We start from the raw sequence: 15,683 nt of genomic DNA, 5'->3' as shown, positions 1-15,683 counted from the left end.
GTTGTTGCAGGTACTTGGCCACGCCCCGCGACCAGCCTAGCCTCCCTGGCCGCGCAGCGCGGCATGCTAGTGGGGTTGGGTTGGTCAACAGGTTTAATCGTTTGGCAGATTTGGTCCCTGCAGTTCGTTTCGAGGTGTTTTGAGCGTTATAAGAGAGAATTTTAAGAGCTGTAAAAAGTGTTTTCGCGATCCGACAAGCGTGAGATGATTATGAAACATAAAATCTATCATTTTAATAATATCAAAGAGTTCGGGATACGAATCATGTCGTCTATAATACGAAGGCAAAAACGAATCGAATCGGAAAATGACAAATGTCACATGAAAAGTTTAAAAAATTTAAACACCGAAAAAATACCGACATGGGAAAATTTTTTTGCCACTACTAAAAAGTCATATATATCTTTTCAATCAAAATTAGAAATTTAAGGAAAAAGAAAAAAAAATAGGTTGCTTAGGACCAATGAGTATAGTCCAGGACCCTTGGACCAAGTACAGGATCTTGTCGGCAAGTGTCCCACAAAAGTTAGGCTGAGGGGTGTGGGGCGCTAACCTGGGCGCGTGAGCCCCTCCGCTCGCGCCCCCAGGCGCTAACCCCACACCACCGGGGCGCGAACCGGGGCGCGAACGGGGCGCGAGCGCGAGCCCCCAGGCAGGCGTGAGTGTGGTCGCGGGAGAAGAGAGAGAAAAAGCTGGTGGGCCCGCCCAAAAGAGCCGTTAAGCTCCGATTTTTTTTAAAAAAAAACATTAAAAACTCCTATATAATACCCCAAAATCAACCCATTTCAACCATATCAAAACACAACTTCAATCTTCAAACTCATATATAATACCCCAAACTCCTATATAATACCCAAAAATGTCTGGAAATTGGTACCCAAACCTAGATTCATATTATATTGACGACGATTTATGGTCGTCACTAAAGATGGTCAAAAAAACCGGTTGGGGAACCGGTTTACCGGTTTTTACGAAAACCGGTTTTTTAAAAACCGGTTTGACCGGTTTACAAACCGCCGGTTCGTCTTTCGGTTACAAGTTCTAGATCCAAAACCGGTTAACGAACCGGTTAATGAAAAAACCGGTTTTTTTTAATAACCGGTTATGGAAAAACCGGTTAACCGGTTTATAAAAAAACCGGTTTTTGACCGTTGTGGAAAAACCGGTTAACCGGTTTCTCCATAACCGGTTAACCGGTTAAAAACCGGTTTTTGAACGTTGTATAACGGCTATATGCCCGTTTTTTTTGTTTTTGGACCGTTTTTTTTTTTTTTACCATTTTGCCCCCACAAACATCTATATATAGTTTAGGTTGGGTATTGGTTAGATCACACTCGATTATACAACTCCAAACGCTCTAAACGTTTATTTCATACGCGATTATTTTGTTATCTCACGCTCAATTATACCACATTACCACTCCATACGCTCTTATTTCGTAGTCGTTTATTTCATACTCGAGTATACCACTCTTATTTCGTAGTCGATTATCATGGCCTCCCAAAGTGCTGCTTCATCCGTCAACATGGGTGCCTCGAACACGGGAGAAACGGTCGTTCGGGTCATCCCCACGAAACGAAACCATAATGTTTGGCAACATTTCGACCTATGCGAAATGTCTAACGGTAGCCAAAAAGCTCGATGCAAACATTGTTTGAAGTTTTATGGCAAAGATGCAAACTCCACTTTAAAAGCGCATGTACAAAGGCCCTTTTGCAAGGCCTTGAAGGACGAATCGGGAAGTAGTTCGCAGCCGGAGATGACGAATCAAGGAGCGGTGTTTACGTACGACATTGAAGCGGTACGTCAAAAGTTTTCAAACTTTGTGATTCAACAAACACTTCCTTTCAACCACTTCGACAACCCTCAATTCACGGAGATGATGCAAAACTATGTTCAACCACGCTACCAACACGTAAGTCGTTCGACCCTTAGAAGAGATTGTCTTAAAGCATGGAAAAACGCTAAATCCGAACTAATTTCATACTTTTCAAACTTACAAACTGGTGTAAACTTAACAACGGATGTGTGGTCGGTACCTCATGGTTCGCCCGACTCATACATTTGTGTGACGGCTCATTGGGTTGACCCCGAGTCGTGGCAAATTATGAAACGAACCGTTGCGTTTCAATTGTTTGATTACCCGCACACGGGTAGAAATATTTTTCAAATCTTGGATAAAGTCATTCGACAATACAAGATTGAACATAAAATCTTTTCAATTTCGTTTGATAACGCGTCCAACAATACGGCTGCGGTTGGCCATTTAAAATTAAAGTATAAACCTATTTGTGATGGAGCGTTTTTTCATAGCCGATGCATTGCACATATTATCAACTTGGCCGTGCAAGATGGGTTAAACGTGATCGAAACGCAAAGAAACAATTTTAAAAGAATGTTACGAGATGTTTTTAGCAACAATAAAACATTTTCAAGATACAAAAAATTTTGTGTATAAGCTAATTGTCAATGGTTGGGGCCAAATTGGGATTGTCCAACAAGATGGAACTCGACTTGTAATATGTTTGAGAAAGCCATCCAACAAAAAGAATCATTAATTGCGTTTCATCAAATTTTGTCAAGTAGGGGTAAATGTGCACCGTACGATCCTAGAAACTGGTTATTGATTGAGATCGTTACGGAGGTCCTTCAAATTTTTAAATCTTGCACAACTAGTTTATCCGGGGTTTACTATCCAACAAGCCCCATTGCTTTACCAAAAATTGCTGTCATGTGCACAAAGTTGAGTGAACTTCATTGTAGGGGTGCACCTTATTTTGATATGGGTGTAAAAATGAAAGAAAAATTTAGAAAATATTTTCAAGAACTACCCGCTGTTTTGACATGTGCTGCTGCGTTAAACCCTTGCATCAATGTTGGTGGTGTTGAAGCTTTAATAGAAAAAATTTGTGATGAGCTAGAGTTAAACGACAATCAAAACCCCTATTATAGCCAAACTTTAAAGAATGCTTTCAACACCACCTTGTCAAACATGTATGATGTCTACCTTACAAAATACGGGTCGTCTTCCCAAATTCATGACTCGTTAAGAGCTGTTGCCCAATCCCAATCCCAAACCGACCTTGAAATGGGGATGTACTACATGATTTGGGAAGACGCCGGTAAACGTCAAAAGGTAAACACCCCAAGCAGTGAACTTGGAAGGTATGGTGGTACCAACTTTGTGAAACACATGACTCCGGATGAATTTAGAAGTCTTGATTTGCTGGCTTGGTGGAGAGGTAAGGAGGATGAGTTTCCGATCCTCGCCGCCATGGCCAAAGATTTACTAACGGTCCAAGCTTCCACGGTAGCTTCGGAGTCTGCTTTTTCTGTTTCTGGCAGGGTTATATCGATTAGGAGGACTCGACTCACTGCACCAGCTATAGAGATGTCGATTTGCTACAAGGATTACTTGGACTCTTTAGATAGGGCACAACATCAACGCTCACTCGAGGGGGAAATGGAGTATGAAGCGGGCTTGTATGAAGACGAGGTCAATGAAGGACACACTCAACCAATGACCGATGAAGAAGCCGCGTACGACGATTACCTAAGAAATAGCTCGGGATCGGGTAGCGAAGAAAATTAGTTAAAGAAACAGCAAACATGGAGGCAAATCATGAGTAAGAAACAGCAAGTTGTTCATGTAATCGTGTCTAAGCATTCTTTAATGTTTGTATTTTTGAGTTACAAATATGCGATAACGATTTAATGTTTGTATTTTTAATGTAAAAACTATAAATGAAAGTTATGTGTTTTTAATCTTTGGTTTGTTGAAAACACATTCACCAACACACACTCATACTCATCTTCCAAGCAAAGAACCCTAACAACGAAAGCAAAGAATGGCTTCGGTCAGTCCGTTTTGCCTTGTAGTTACCGGTTTGCCTTGTAGTTACCGGTTTGTTTATACCGTGAAAAAATAATGGTTATTAAAAAAAAAAAAAAAAAAAAAAAAAAAACCGGTTATTAAAAAACCGGTTAATAAAAAAACCGGTTTATTAACCGGTTCTAACCGGTTTCTAAACCGGTCCTAACCGGTTAGACCGGTTAGGGTTTTTACAGAAAAAAACCGGTTATTAACCGGTCCGGTTATTAACCGAACCGGTTTTTTTCCGGGCAAAAAAAAACCGGTCCGGTTAATACCCAATACCATGGAATTTATTAAATAAACTTAGAAATGATAATGTTTAAGTTTTGCAAACAATAAGTCAACAATAAATCATTTAAACGAAAGTTTGGTTTTGGTTCGGTTATCAACTCGGGACGAAACCGAGGCTAGCCACCACATACCCAATACCATGAAACTTACAAAAATGAGTTTACGAACTAAAATAAACAGAAACTAAACAAGATTAGTAAGCTTAAACGAACTATATATAAACAAGGACTATAATAGTCCTCCATGTAGCCTTGCCTTATAGTATCCCATCGCAACCGACCAATGACCGGAAGAAGTGAAAACCGAAGAAAACAAGGGGTATGTATTATATATATGTTGCAACATCAAGCTTAAATCATAAGGAGTTAGTTAGAATCAAAGAATGGTTCTTGTTTGACTCTTAGAAGTCAAGGAAGGAAGAACTTGAAGGTTGAAGCTTAGAACTTTGGTTGAGAGTGTTTGGAGAGTATGAGCAGGTTCAAATGAGTGGTGTGGCTTGGTTTTATGAATGATAAGGTGTTAGAGTTATCCATTGAGTTGCTTTAGAGATTTCCAAACTTTCTCATTGGTTTAGAGGGTCAGCAAGTGATAATATCAACAAAAAATGAATTTTGGTTGTTGCAGGTACTTGGCCACGCCCCGCGACCAGCCTAGCCTCCCTGGCCGCGCAGCGCGGCATGCTAGTGGGGTTGGGTTGGTCAACAGGTTTAATCGTTTGGCAGATTTGGTCCCTGCAGTTCGTTTCGAGGTGTTTTGAGCGTTTTAAGAGAGAATTTTAAGAGCTGTAAAAAGTGTTTTCGCGATCCGACAAGCGTGAGATGATTATGAAACATAAAATCTATCATTTTAATAATATCAAAGAGTTCGGGATACGAATCAGGTCGTTTATAATACGAAGGCAAAAACGAATCGAATCGAAAAATGACAAATGTCACATGAAAAGTTTAAAAAATTTAAACACCGAAAAAATACCGACATGGGAAAATTTTTTTGCCACTACTAAAAAGTCATATATATCTTTTCAATCAAAATTAGAAATTTAAGGAAAAAGAAAAAAAATAGGTTGCTTAGGACCAATGAGTATAGTCCAGGACCCTTGGACCAAGTACAGGATCTTGTCGGCAAGTGTCCCACAAAAGTTAGGCTGAGGGGTGTGGGGCGCTAACCTTGGCGCGTGAGCCCCTCCGCTCGCGCCCCCAGGCGCTAACCCCACACCACCGGGGCGCGAACCGGGGCGCGAACAGGGCGCGAGCGCGAGCCCCCAGGCAGGCGTGAGTGTGGTCGCGGGAGAAGAGAGAGAAAAAGCTGGTGGGCCCGCCCAAAAGAGCCGTTGAGCTCCGATTTTTTTTAAAAAAAAACATTAAAAACTCCTATATAATACCCCATAATCAACCCATTTCAACCATATCAAAACACAACTTCAATCTCCAAACTCATATATAATACCCCAAACTCCTATATAATACCCAAAAATGTCTGGAAATTGGTACCCAAACCTAGATTCAGATTATATTGACGACGATTTATGGTCGTCACCAGACCAACCGATGTTTTATTCGGGGCCGCAAGAAACATCCGGCTTTCAACCATCCAACATACAACCGTCTCCTAACTTTGTTGTTCCAGAGACACAAGAATCACACGGTGATGCTACCGGAGCAAGAAGACGCGTCCACCGGAAAAAACAACCTGCAACGGACGGGCCGGGACCGGCTTCGACTCCGAGGACGAAACGGAAAACCACTCCGTGGTCATCGGATGAGAAGGAAGCCTTGTGTCGGGCTTGGATAGTCATTTCTGAGGATCGGCGTTGCGGTAATTGTTTTAACGTTTTTAAAAATGATTTTTAATAAAAAAGTTAAATAAAAAAGTTAACTGGAAATCTAATTTAATTACTCATTTTGCAGCTGACTACCAAAAAAGCAAGGTTTTTTGGACAAAGGTTAGGGAGACGTTCTATACGCTCGTTGGGAGTACAGAGCGAAACGCTGATATGATTTCGGGTCGGTGGTCCGAAATCAGAAAATTTGTCGGCTTGTTTACTAATCTTTTCAACAGGAACGCCGGTCGTATGAGACCAAGTGGCAGTGATGATTTGGCGGTTTACAATTTCACTGTCGAAGAGTGGAGGCAGGAGTGTTTGCGGAGGTATTGGACGGTGAAGACGTGGGACGATTTAAAGTTGTGGGAGAGGTTGAAAAGGTGTTCCAAGTGGGTTGAGCTTGTGGCGCCGGACCATGATGCGGAAGTAGGGCCGAAACGGACTAAAACTAGTTCGTCTGGAGCGTATAGCACTTCCGCCGGGTCGGATTGCCGCGTTGGATTCGACCTAAACATTGCGGGGGAGGAAACGTCTTCACCGCCGAGGAGGCGGCCATTGGGACGGGACGCCAAGGGGAAAAAACCGGCTGACGGGACGCCAAACCACTATTAACAGTATATAATTGATACCATCAACAACTGGAATCTATTTATGTCAAAACCTTAAATCAAGCCCCTCAACATCATCACAGTGTTCCTTGTCTACAAAGGGATACTTCCTTAACTTGTTCTTTGCTTTGTAATTTCATAATATATCATTTTTTTATGAAAAGAAATGAATAAGTGTAACTTATCGCGTATGAGAAGCTTACCCCAATAACATTGTATGTTGAATTACTTAATAAATAATAACTGTGTGAGACAAAAATTTATTGTTCCAACATCTTCAGACGTTAAACCGGAACAACATAACATCACCTTCTTGTACAACGTATTCTTTCCCCTCGGATCTCAACTGCAATTATAAGGATGAGTCTTGTGTAAGTGAAATTATAACGAAAATAGATATAAGTTAACAATTTCAAGTAGAGTTGGGAATATGGGAAGGCCAAACAGGTCGGGTAATGGGTCAAAACAAGTTCGTGATGAACCATACCACATTTGGTACGAGATGGTATGTCGGTAGGGGTGCCAATCGTGTCGAGTTGACAGTTTGATGGGTTGAATTGTTCAACCCAAACACGACTTGCATTTTTATTTGTGCCAAAAACATCAACCCTTACATGCACACGCTTATAATCATGTAAGCAAACACGACCCATAAGTCACTTATCTAACTGGACTGGCAAGTAAATACTGTAACCCATTTATCTAAACGGGTTGACGGGTAATAATCAAGTTGTATCGGTGCTAATCGAGCTGATGGGTTGTAAAAAAATGAGGTTAAACAGGTCATAATCGGGTTAGTGGGTCGACTTGTTTAACTAAACAAGTTGGTGGGTCGACAAGTTTAACTAAACAGGTTAAACAGGTCGACCCAAACATGGCCCGTTTTTTAAACTGGTTAGATATGCCAACCCAAAACCTAACTATTTTCGAGTGTGTTTGAGTCGCGTCGGGAATTGCCACTCCTAGGTATGCGCAAGGTAATTTTTTTTAACAGCATATGCACAAGGTAATTAATGTGATATTATGATTACAAAAGCAATATTACCTCGAAGTAATATAAATTTTCTAATAAACACAACTTACAAGGCTGTATGCGCTACAAATAGTATTTAGAGTTTAGACACGACTTCCAGCCCCGTTTGGCCCATTCAACCCATTTAACATGTTCTCCTTTTAGTGAAACTTTTTTGTTCGACCCATTTGAGATATAACGCAACACAAGTTGAGTCATACAGAAGTAAATGGGTTGAAACTGGAACATATAATTGCTAGGTAGGGATAAGGGATTTCAACTAGAACCAGAATTTTAAGCTGTGGAATCAAAGTTTCAAGCATAACACGGAAGATCTAGTGGAGATATTTTAATGGTATAAAGAAAAAACATCAAAAAAGTGCAAAAAAAAATTCATAAGCACACCACAGAGATTTAGATTAGGGAATGGGGAATCAACTTACAAGTCCTTTCTCCCTTGCAGCAGATAATGAACCAGCAGCTACAAAATCGTTATATGCCACCTGATAATATTAAAAGAAAAAACACAATTATTAGAATAACAAAATAAGATTCACTTTGAAAAGGTATTCACTATTCAGCTTTATTCCCCAACACACTCACTGTCTCTGCTCTGATGAAACCTTTCTCAAAGTCAGAATGGATAACCCCTGCAGCTTGAGGCGCAGTCATTCCTAGCACATCAAACCAAATAACTTAGATAAATTACTACGGGTCCAATGGACTAAAAGGAGAACAGGCCAAACTTAAACCTGCATGTATGGTCCATGCTTTAGTTTCCTGCAAAAAGAATATAAAAAATCATTTAATAAGCAAAATATATAAAAATCACTGATTAGAAAAGAAACCCGTTTCGCACCTTTTCTCCAGAAGTGAAGTATGTACGTAAACCGAGAAGGTTATATGTCGCCCTAATAAGATTTCCGAGACCACTCTCGTCTACACCGAGAGATGTCAAAAACTCTGCTCTTTCTTCTAATGGAAGCTCAGTTAGCTCTGACTCCACCTGCAATTGAAACCCTAATTTTAGTTTATTCAACTTTAGATTATAAAACTTAATTATTAATTCTAAATTTGCAATACCTGTGCTGAGACGGTTACAATGCCAGACTTTAATTCAGAAGCAAGTTCTATGACATTTTTGACATAAGGATTACTTTCAGGTGTAGCCAAATCAGATTCCGCAACATTTGCCACGTAGATCACAGGCTTCATTGTAAGTAAACAGAGATGAGTTACAGATTCCTTTTCAAAATCTGTTAGAGCCACCGATCTTGCTGGTTTTCCATCCATTAGTGCTGCTTGTATTTTTACTAGGGCTGACTTCTCTGCTTCTTCCTGATTTTTCAAATATTGTAAAGAAAGATTTAAAGCTTTTACTCATATGACATAATAAAAAAGAAGAATTATTACTTATTGATCGATGTTGATGACTGAAATCAGTTTTACCTTAGCTTTGACTTGTGAATTACTACTTTTGCTCTTTTTGAGTTTCTCGATTCTTTTCTCAATCTGAGTTTCTTGTATCAGTGCAACTTATTATAAAATGCTACAACTATATCATGTTGTCAAAAACTTTGTAGAGAATTTAAATTAATTTGGTACAAAATGTAAATACCTGGTCCAAATCTGAGAACGCTAACTCTAAGTTAATGACATCAATATCTGACTTGGGGTCAACTTTCCCGTTCACATGAACAATATCATTGTCCTCAAAACAACGTACAACCTGATATAACAGCAAACTTAAGTTTCAAAGCAAGTGATTTATTAATCAATATATACAAGTAGCCAACAAACCTGAAGTATGGAATCCACCTCACGTATGTGTGACAAAAATTTATTACCTAAACCCTGCGACAATTATTGGAAAAGCATTTAAAATACATAGATTAAATTTAAAAAATTAAATTAGAAAGTAAGAAAATTTGAATTTCTAAACCTCGCCTTGACTGGCTCCCTTGACAAGGCCAGCAATATCTACAAATTCAATAGATGCTGGAACCGACCGTTGAGATTTGCTAAGATTTGAGAGTACTTGGAGACGTGGATCAGGAACAGCAACAATCCCAACATTCGGTTCAATTGTACAAAATGGAAAATTAGCAGCCTGAGCTTTTCCGTTTTCAACCTATAAAAGAAAGATTATCAAATGCTAATTTATTTTAATAAAACCAGAGCACATATAATAAACGCACCGAAGGATGGAAACAATTAAACAAGACAGACTTTGTATCTGGTTTAATGGATTGATACTAGTACAGAGCACCTACGAACAACAATTAAGAGTGTTCCAGTTCTGAGGAGATATTGGGACTTTTAGGAACAGAAATTAGGCAAGGGAGAATGACAATAGTTGCTGTTAAAATAACTGCATTCATTTTTACTAGAAATAAAGTCCAAACCAGGAAAAATAAACTAACACCTAGAATTAAGCAACTGCATCACCCATGAATCCTTGATCAAGTAACACCTAAAATATGGTAGGTGATCCCATGATCTTTATATTCTTAAAAATCAGCAACTAAAATAAATTACTGAAATGACTTGAGCGTGTGAAATCCAGTAGAGTTGTGGACTAATTTCGCACAACTTTCTAAGCCATGTGACTTGATTTGCAGCTGATGTTGCTGCAATGACCTTGACTTCAGCTGTAGATATTATCTTGCTTTCTAGAACAACAAGAAAACACTCATCAACCAGGATTAAACAATAGACTTGGAAACTCTTCACATCATCAGGAGAATCTGCACGGTGACTATTGTAATATCCTATAACGATTCTTAAAGATTTTATCCACTTTATTGGCTTCATTATTCTTGCTCAATTTCTCCCTTTGACACATTGGTTGAGTTGTTTCTTTGCAATTTTCCATCTTAGAGTTCTACAAAATATCTCATGCATACTCCTACTTCATTATGCGTTTTGCTTGATTTCCAATCCAAGAAAACAAGCCATTCCTAGAAGTGCCATCTCAAACACATGTAATGTATCTTCTTTGAACCTTTTAGCAATCGCATCACCACTTCCTGTAGCGAGAACCTGCATACAATGAAACAACAATAAAAATGATCCCAACACTTCATTGTCATCCTGCTTTAAGTTTTGACATATACTCTTTGTCATTGTCAGAACTGAAAGGCTTAATCTTGCAGCCACTCTAAGCTTCAATTCACTGTCTGAATTTCCAATATATACAGAGAACTTCAACTTGAAACTAAGGAAACGAAAATCTAATACATTCTAGTGTAGTCATCAATGAAAGCTATCTACTGCCTACTCCAATGAATAGCAAGAGTTTTATGAGGTTTTTCCACATCGTTGTGACTTAATTATAGCCCTTTAGTATGCCATATTGACAATCTTGCTTACATTTAACGCAGTAGCATGATGAAAAATGACCTGGCCTTTTGTGACAAAACTTCAATATTGAGCTTGGTTGCAGAATAGGCTGATTGCCTCTCAGAAGAATCTAGTGTAAAGAGCATCCTCCCACCCTTTCATCATTATGATAACTACATCATTGCTTTCTACATCCTTGATTTGACAATAATTGACTTCAAATACCACTTTGAGCCCTCTGTCAAGCTAGCCGGCCAATACTTCGTTAAATCCTTCTTGTTTTCCAGTGAGAAAACAGTAGCTTCAAACTTTTCAGGGACTGTTACAATAAGTTTTTAACCACTCTAGATTAGAATCAGAAAACTCAGAGCCAAGTAATCTAACTTTGTCGGCAAGAGTGAGTAATTAATCAGAAGACTCTTTGAGAAAGCAGCGAATAACATAGCTCTAGCCTTTAATTTCCTTGGTTTCTTCTCCTTTGGACACTGTGTTTGCACTAAGGTCACATTTCCAGTGATCACTTCCCTCCATATGTGCCTCCGAAAATTGAATGCAAGTGGCGCAAGTGCAGTGAAAGAAGTTTCAAAATCCATATAAGAAGAAACGAAAAGAAGAAAGGGTGTTTACCAAAAAAATTAGGTCCCTAAACAAGAGGGCTATGGCGTCAATTTACAGGAAGTTTAAGATTATATTTCTAAATAGTTGTTGTAAGACTCACAAAACTCATTTAACTATAGGGAAGCTAATAGTTATACTGGAGAAATAAACTAGAGCCTAGAACTAAGCAACTACATGGTGCAAGAAACCATGATCAAATAACTCATAAACCATGGTAAACGATCCACAAATTTCTTTAAGTCGGCAATGAGCAGAGCTGTTGACTGATTCGTTGCAGTACTGATGCAATGTTTCAGATTGAGCTAGAAATTATTATTATCATTGTTGTTGTTGTTATTATTATTATTATTATTATGAGATTGTGCTTGAAATTAGTCAATTATACAAAACTTGAGTATCTAACATTGCTAGTGTCCTTAGACAGAATACTCTAATAATGACATTCAGACCTAATCTCCTAATTATCAGCTGAACATAACTGCAGTGACGCATTTGAATTACACCATAAATGAATAAACAAGTAATCGCATATAAGTTTAAATAAGAGAAGATACAAACCGAGCAATAGATGCGTGAGTGAGACTTACAACGGCGTTGAATAGAGTAGACTTGCCGACATTAGGGAGGCCAACAATTCCAGCTTTGAGACTCATGCTTATCTTCGAAGAAGAGTAACGCCGACGGAATGCAATGGAAAGAGGTTCCGGCGAGCATATTCTGGTGGTTATGAAGGAAGATGACTTGAACGGAAGTGCAACGATATGGTGGCATGCTACCCTTGCCATTGTTGATTTGTTTCTGATAAGAATAGAAAATAGAATGGTTTGTTTTATCTATCTGGAAACTGATAAATATGTGTGGGAGGTTGGTTGTTTGGGTTCTAGAGTAGGGTTTTACCGCCTCGAGACTGACTTTGTGTCATGCCTTCTTCAGACCCGGATTCATTATTATGTTGGAGTCGTAAAAGTCAGGCTCTGAATTCATCCAATAACATTATGACATGCAGCGTTGATTGGACACTCGTTGAAACCACTACTGAAGCCGCCTGAGCCTGTTATGGTTCAGGCGAGAAGTGGCTTCAGCGGATTATCTAAGACTTTTGTTTTTTTTTATATAACTAAAAAACTAATTTATATAACAGAAAAAAAATTGATATCCTAGTAACATATAAAATACAAATAAAAAAACACTAAGAATAAAAATACATATTCCTGATCTCCGTCGCATCCAGCTCTTCGCCTACGTTCTTGATCTGCTTAACTACTCTGATTTCCTCAAGAACAAGCGCTTGTTCGTCTTCGAATACCAATCGGTGCATGGGGTCAAGGTTGCTAAAGTCCTTGGTAAAAAAGTCTAACTTTCTAAATCTGTGGTTTGAAACTTTCAACCTGGTCACCGTCTCTATACTAGTCGATATTTTGTGTACGTCTTCGACAAATGCCGGATCGACCTCGGTACTTGTGGTTGATCTTTTTTCCCTGGTCCAACCTGGTGGCCGACGTAGGACTTGTGGTTGATCTTGCCTGTACACGTTTAGGTCGATCCCTACATGAGCATCTGAGCTACTAGATGAGACATATGCACCAGACGAAGTAGTTTTCGTACGCTTTGGCATTGAGACACCATCAATGTCCGGTGCAACTAACTCGATTCATTTCGAGCACGACTTGAGTATTTGCCACAACTCGTCCTCGTCCCACGTTTTTGTGGTTCTGTACTTGTTGAAAACTTCGGCTTTCCACTCGTCGCATGTGAATCTGTAGACTTGAAGATCATCGCTCCCGCTCGTCGCATTCGACAATTGTTTCTGTTATGCAAATTTGTAAAAAGTACGACAAATTTACGAGTTTCGGACTATCTTCCCGGTATCATATTGTCGGTATGGTCCGTACTTCCCACCATACTATAGAACAATTCTTTCAATTTTGCCCAAAATATACGCTGCCTTTGATAATCCGCTACAGTTAAATAAAAACATGTTACAAACATATTTTCAAAATTTTATCCGAAACAAAAAAAAAGTTTTTAAAAAATACCGGCTTTTCGATCTTCGTATAATTCAACCTAGGCACGACACAAAGCCTTTTTCTCATCTTTTGTCCAATGAGTTGTTTTTCTTTTGGGAATGACTTCCTTGGCCGCTCAGCTCGAGCCTTCCGCCCCTCTTTGGTTCTTTTTTTGGTCTCGTTTGCCCTTGGCGGTCTGGGTACGAACCTCTTGTGTCTCCATAACAAATAAGTCGGGAGACAGTGGTGGAATTTGACTCAAGTGTTGTTCCAACTCGGTAGCGCCAAACACATTATCGTCGTCTTGACCATAAGGCATTTCCGGTCGATAACAACCACCTCATGGATCCATACTTTTTAAAAAATGTAGATGAGAATATGGAATATATTGTTTTTTGAAGTAGTGTAGAGAGTGTTAGTAATTTTCTAAAGGTAATTGTGGGGTTTATATAGGTAATTGTTTTTTGTTTTACCCATGCCCAACGGTCACCTCACATTCCCCTGTGCCCAACGTCCCTTTAGCCACTGCTAGCTGGCTCGCGGCCGCCCGCTTGCGAGACCGGTCGCTGCTAGCCGTTACGATGTGCGCAAATGATGTGGCTCGTGGCAACCACTTGTGAGTTCTAAAGTGACCATAACAAACAGTCTTAAATTCTGTTGTCTGAATGCTAACTAAGCTTCAGATAAAGCCCTTGCTTGCTCACTTGACCCACAACTTCTGGATAAAGTCCCTGCTCACGAGCTATAAATAACCAAATCTTCACATGTTCTCCCTTCGTTGGTGCTAGTGGCGCTCACGGTGGGGGTGTTGGGTGTTCGCAACTGATGCAGTCGTGCCACCCTCGCTCACACCCTCTCTCACCTACCACAACATGTAGTCTTAGCTTGTGGCTAAACCCGATTTGGAACCATATAAAGTTTTTCCGAATAGCATAACCCCTAGTCTCATCAAGTCCTCGGTGGAACCTTCTCATGAAGGAAGTGTACTTCTTATCATACCACTTGATTATGTGAAAACTAATAGATGTACGCATACTGATTTTCGGGCGTTTGCAGATTTATATATTTGTTTTGGTATCAGTGACGTAATAAACTTAGCTGATATGAACCCGCTGACGCAACACGGCTGGTATTACCCAGTTTAAAATAAAAACGTATGTTTACTTAAAGAATTGTATTAAAACGAAGAAATTATTTTGAGGAGGAATTTAAGGTAGCGTTTGGTATGCAGAAATGACAGGTGGAATGGAATAATTCATTACGTAGGAATGGAGAAAGTGGTGTTTGGTTACTCAATTGAATGGAATCATCTATTACACATGGGATCACATTCCATCAAAACCATTCATTCTCACCCTCCTTATTTTTTTCATTCCATTCCTCCCTCACCCTACTTTCTCAACACCACCACCACAACCTCCACCACCACCTTACCACCAGCGCTACCACAACCACCTGACCATAACCGCCGCCACCACTGTCGCTACCTGACAACCGCCGCCACCGCCACTACCCTACCATCGCCATCACTACCAATGCTACCACCGTCACCCCCACAACCACCCCGCTAACCGCCACCACCACCATTTTCGCGCCGGAGCTACCGCTACCGTCACTATTTCAAGTTTTTTTTTTAATTATAATTTGGGATATGAAAACTTTTTATTATTTCTATTTCATTCCTACAAATTTTTTTAGATACCAAATAACATAAAGTAATTATTCATTTCATTCTCATAGGTTAACCAAACAAGACAAATGAATGGTAATGATCCATTCATTCCCTTGTTCATTCCATTCTTTCTCTCATTCTATTCCTTCTTCATTCCATTACTTCCAACCAAACATAAGTTATTATTTGTTTTGGGTCTCCGTAAATTAAAAGTTGGTAATTATTCTAAAAATGGTGATCTATTTAATATTAGTCAATGATCCTATGTATTGAATGATAATTTGTTTAAAAATAGATATTATTATTATTATTATCATCATTATTATTATTATTATTATTATTATTATTATTATTATTATTTCTTCCAATCAAAGCTATATGGTTATTTCGTGCTTTTAATTTGCCGGGATGTTTGTAAAAAATTAATCAAGAGAATAA

At 39.2% G+C, this 15,683-nt stretch overlaps 1 protein-coding gene across 1 annotated transcript; it reads right to left on the bottom strand.

Annotated features, from left to right (window-relative positions):
* Nucleotides 1–6,591: 6,591 nt before the first annotated feature.
* LOC143567324 (uncharacterized) lies at nucleotides 6,592–12,373 on the bottom strand. Its single transcript, XM_077053773.1, has 11 exons — nucleotides 12,155–12,373; nucleotides 9,550–9,738; nucleotides 9,408–9,461; nucleotides 9,226–9,336; nucleotides 9,057–9,119; nucleotides 8,691–8,945; nucleotides 8,467–8,613; nucleotides 8,360–8,387; nucleotides 8,211–8,281; nucleotides 8,051–8,110; nucleotides 6,592–6,941 (listed from the first exon to the last, which is right to left on the bottom strand). The coding sequence occupies exons 1-11, from the start codon at nucleotides 12,350–12,352 to the stop codon at nucleotides 6,873–6,875; spliced, it is 1,245 nt and encodes a 414-aa protein (XP_076909888.1). The 5' UTR covers nucleotides 12,353–12,373; the 3' UTR covers nucleotides 6,592–6,872.
* Nucleotides 12,374–15,683: the final 3,310 nt, after the last annotated feature.

The sequence above is a fragment of the Bidens hawaiensis genome, unplaced genomic scaffold (assembly GCF_021521415.1).
Source record: "Bidens hawaiensis isolate Kalapana, Puna unplaced genomic scaffold, B.hawaiensis_p1.1 tig00023391_1, whole genome shotgun sequence".
In the NCBI taxonomy this organism is placed as follows: domain Eukaryota; kingdom Viridiplantae; phylum Streptophyta; class Magnoliopsida; order Asterales; family Asteraceae; genus Bidens; species Bidens hawaiensis.
This window is presented reverse-complemented; position numbering and strand designations above follow the sequence as displayed.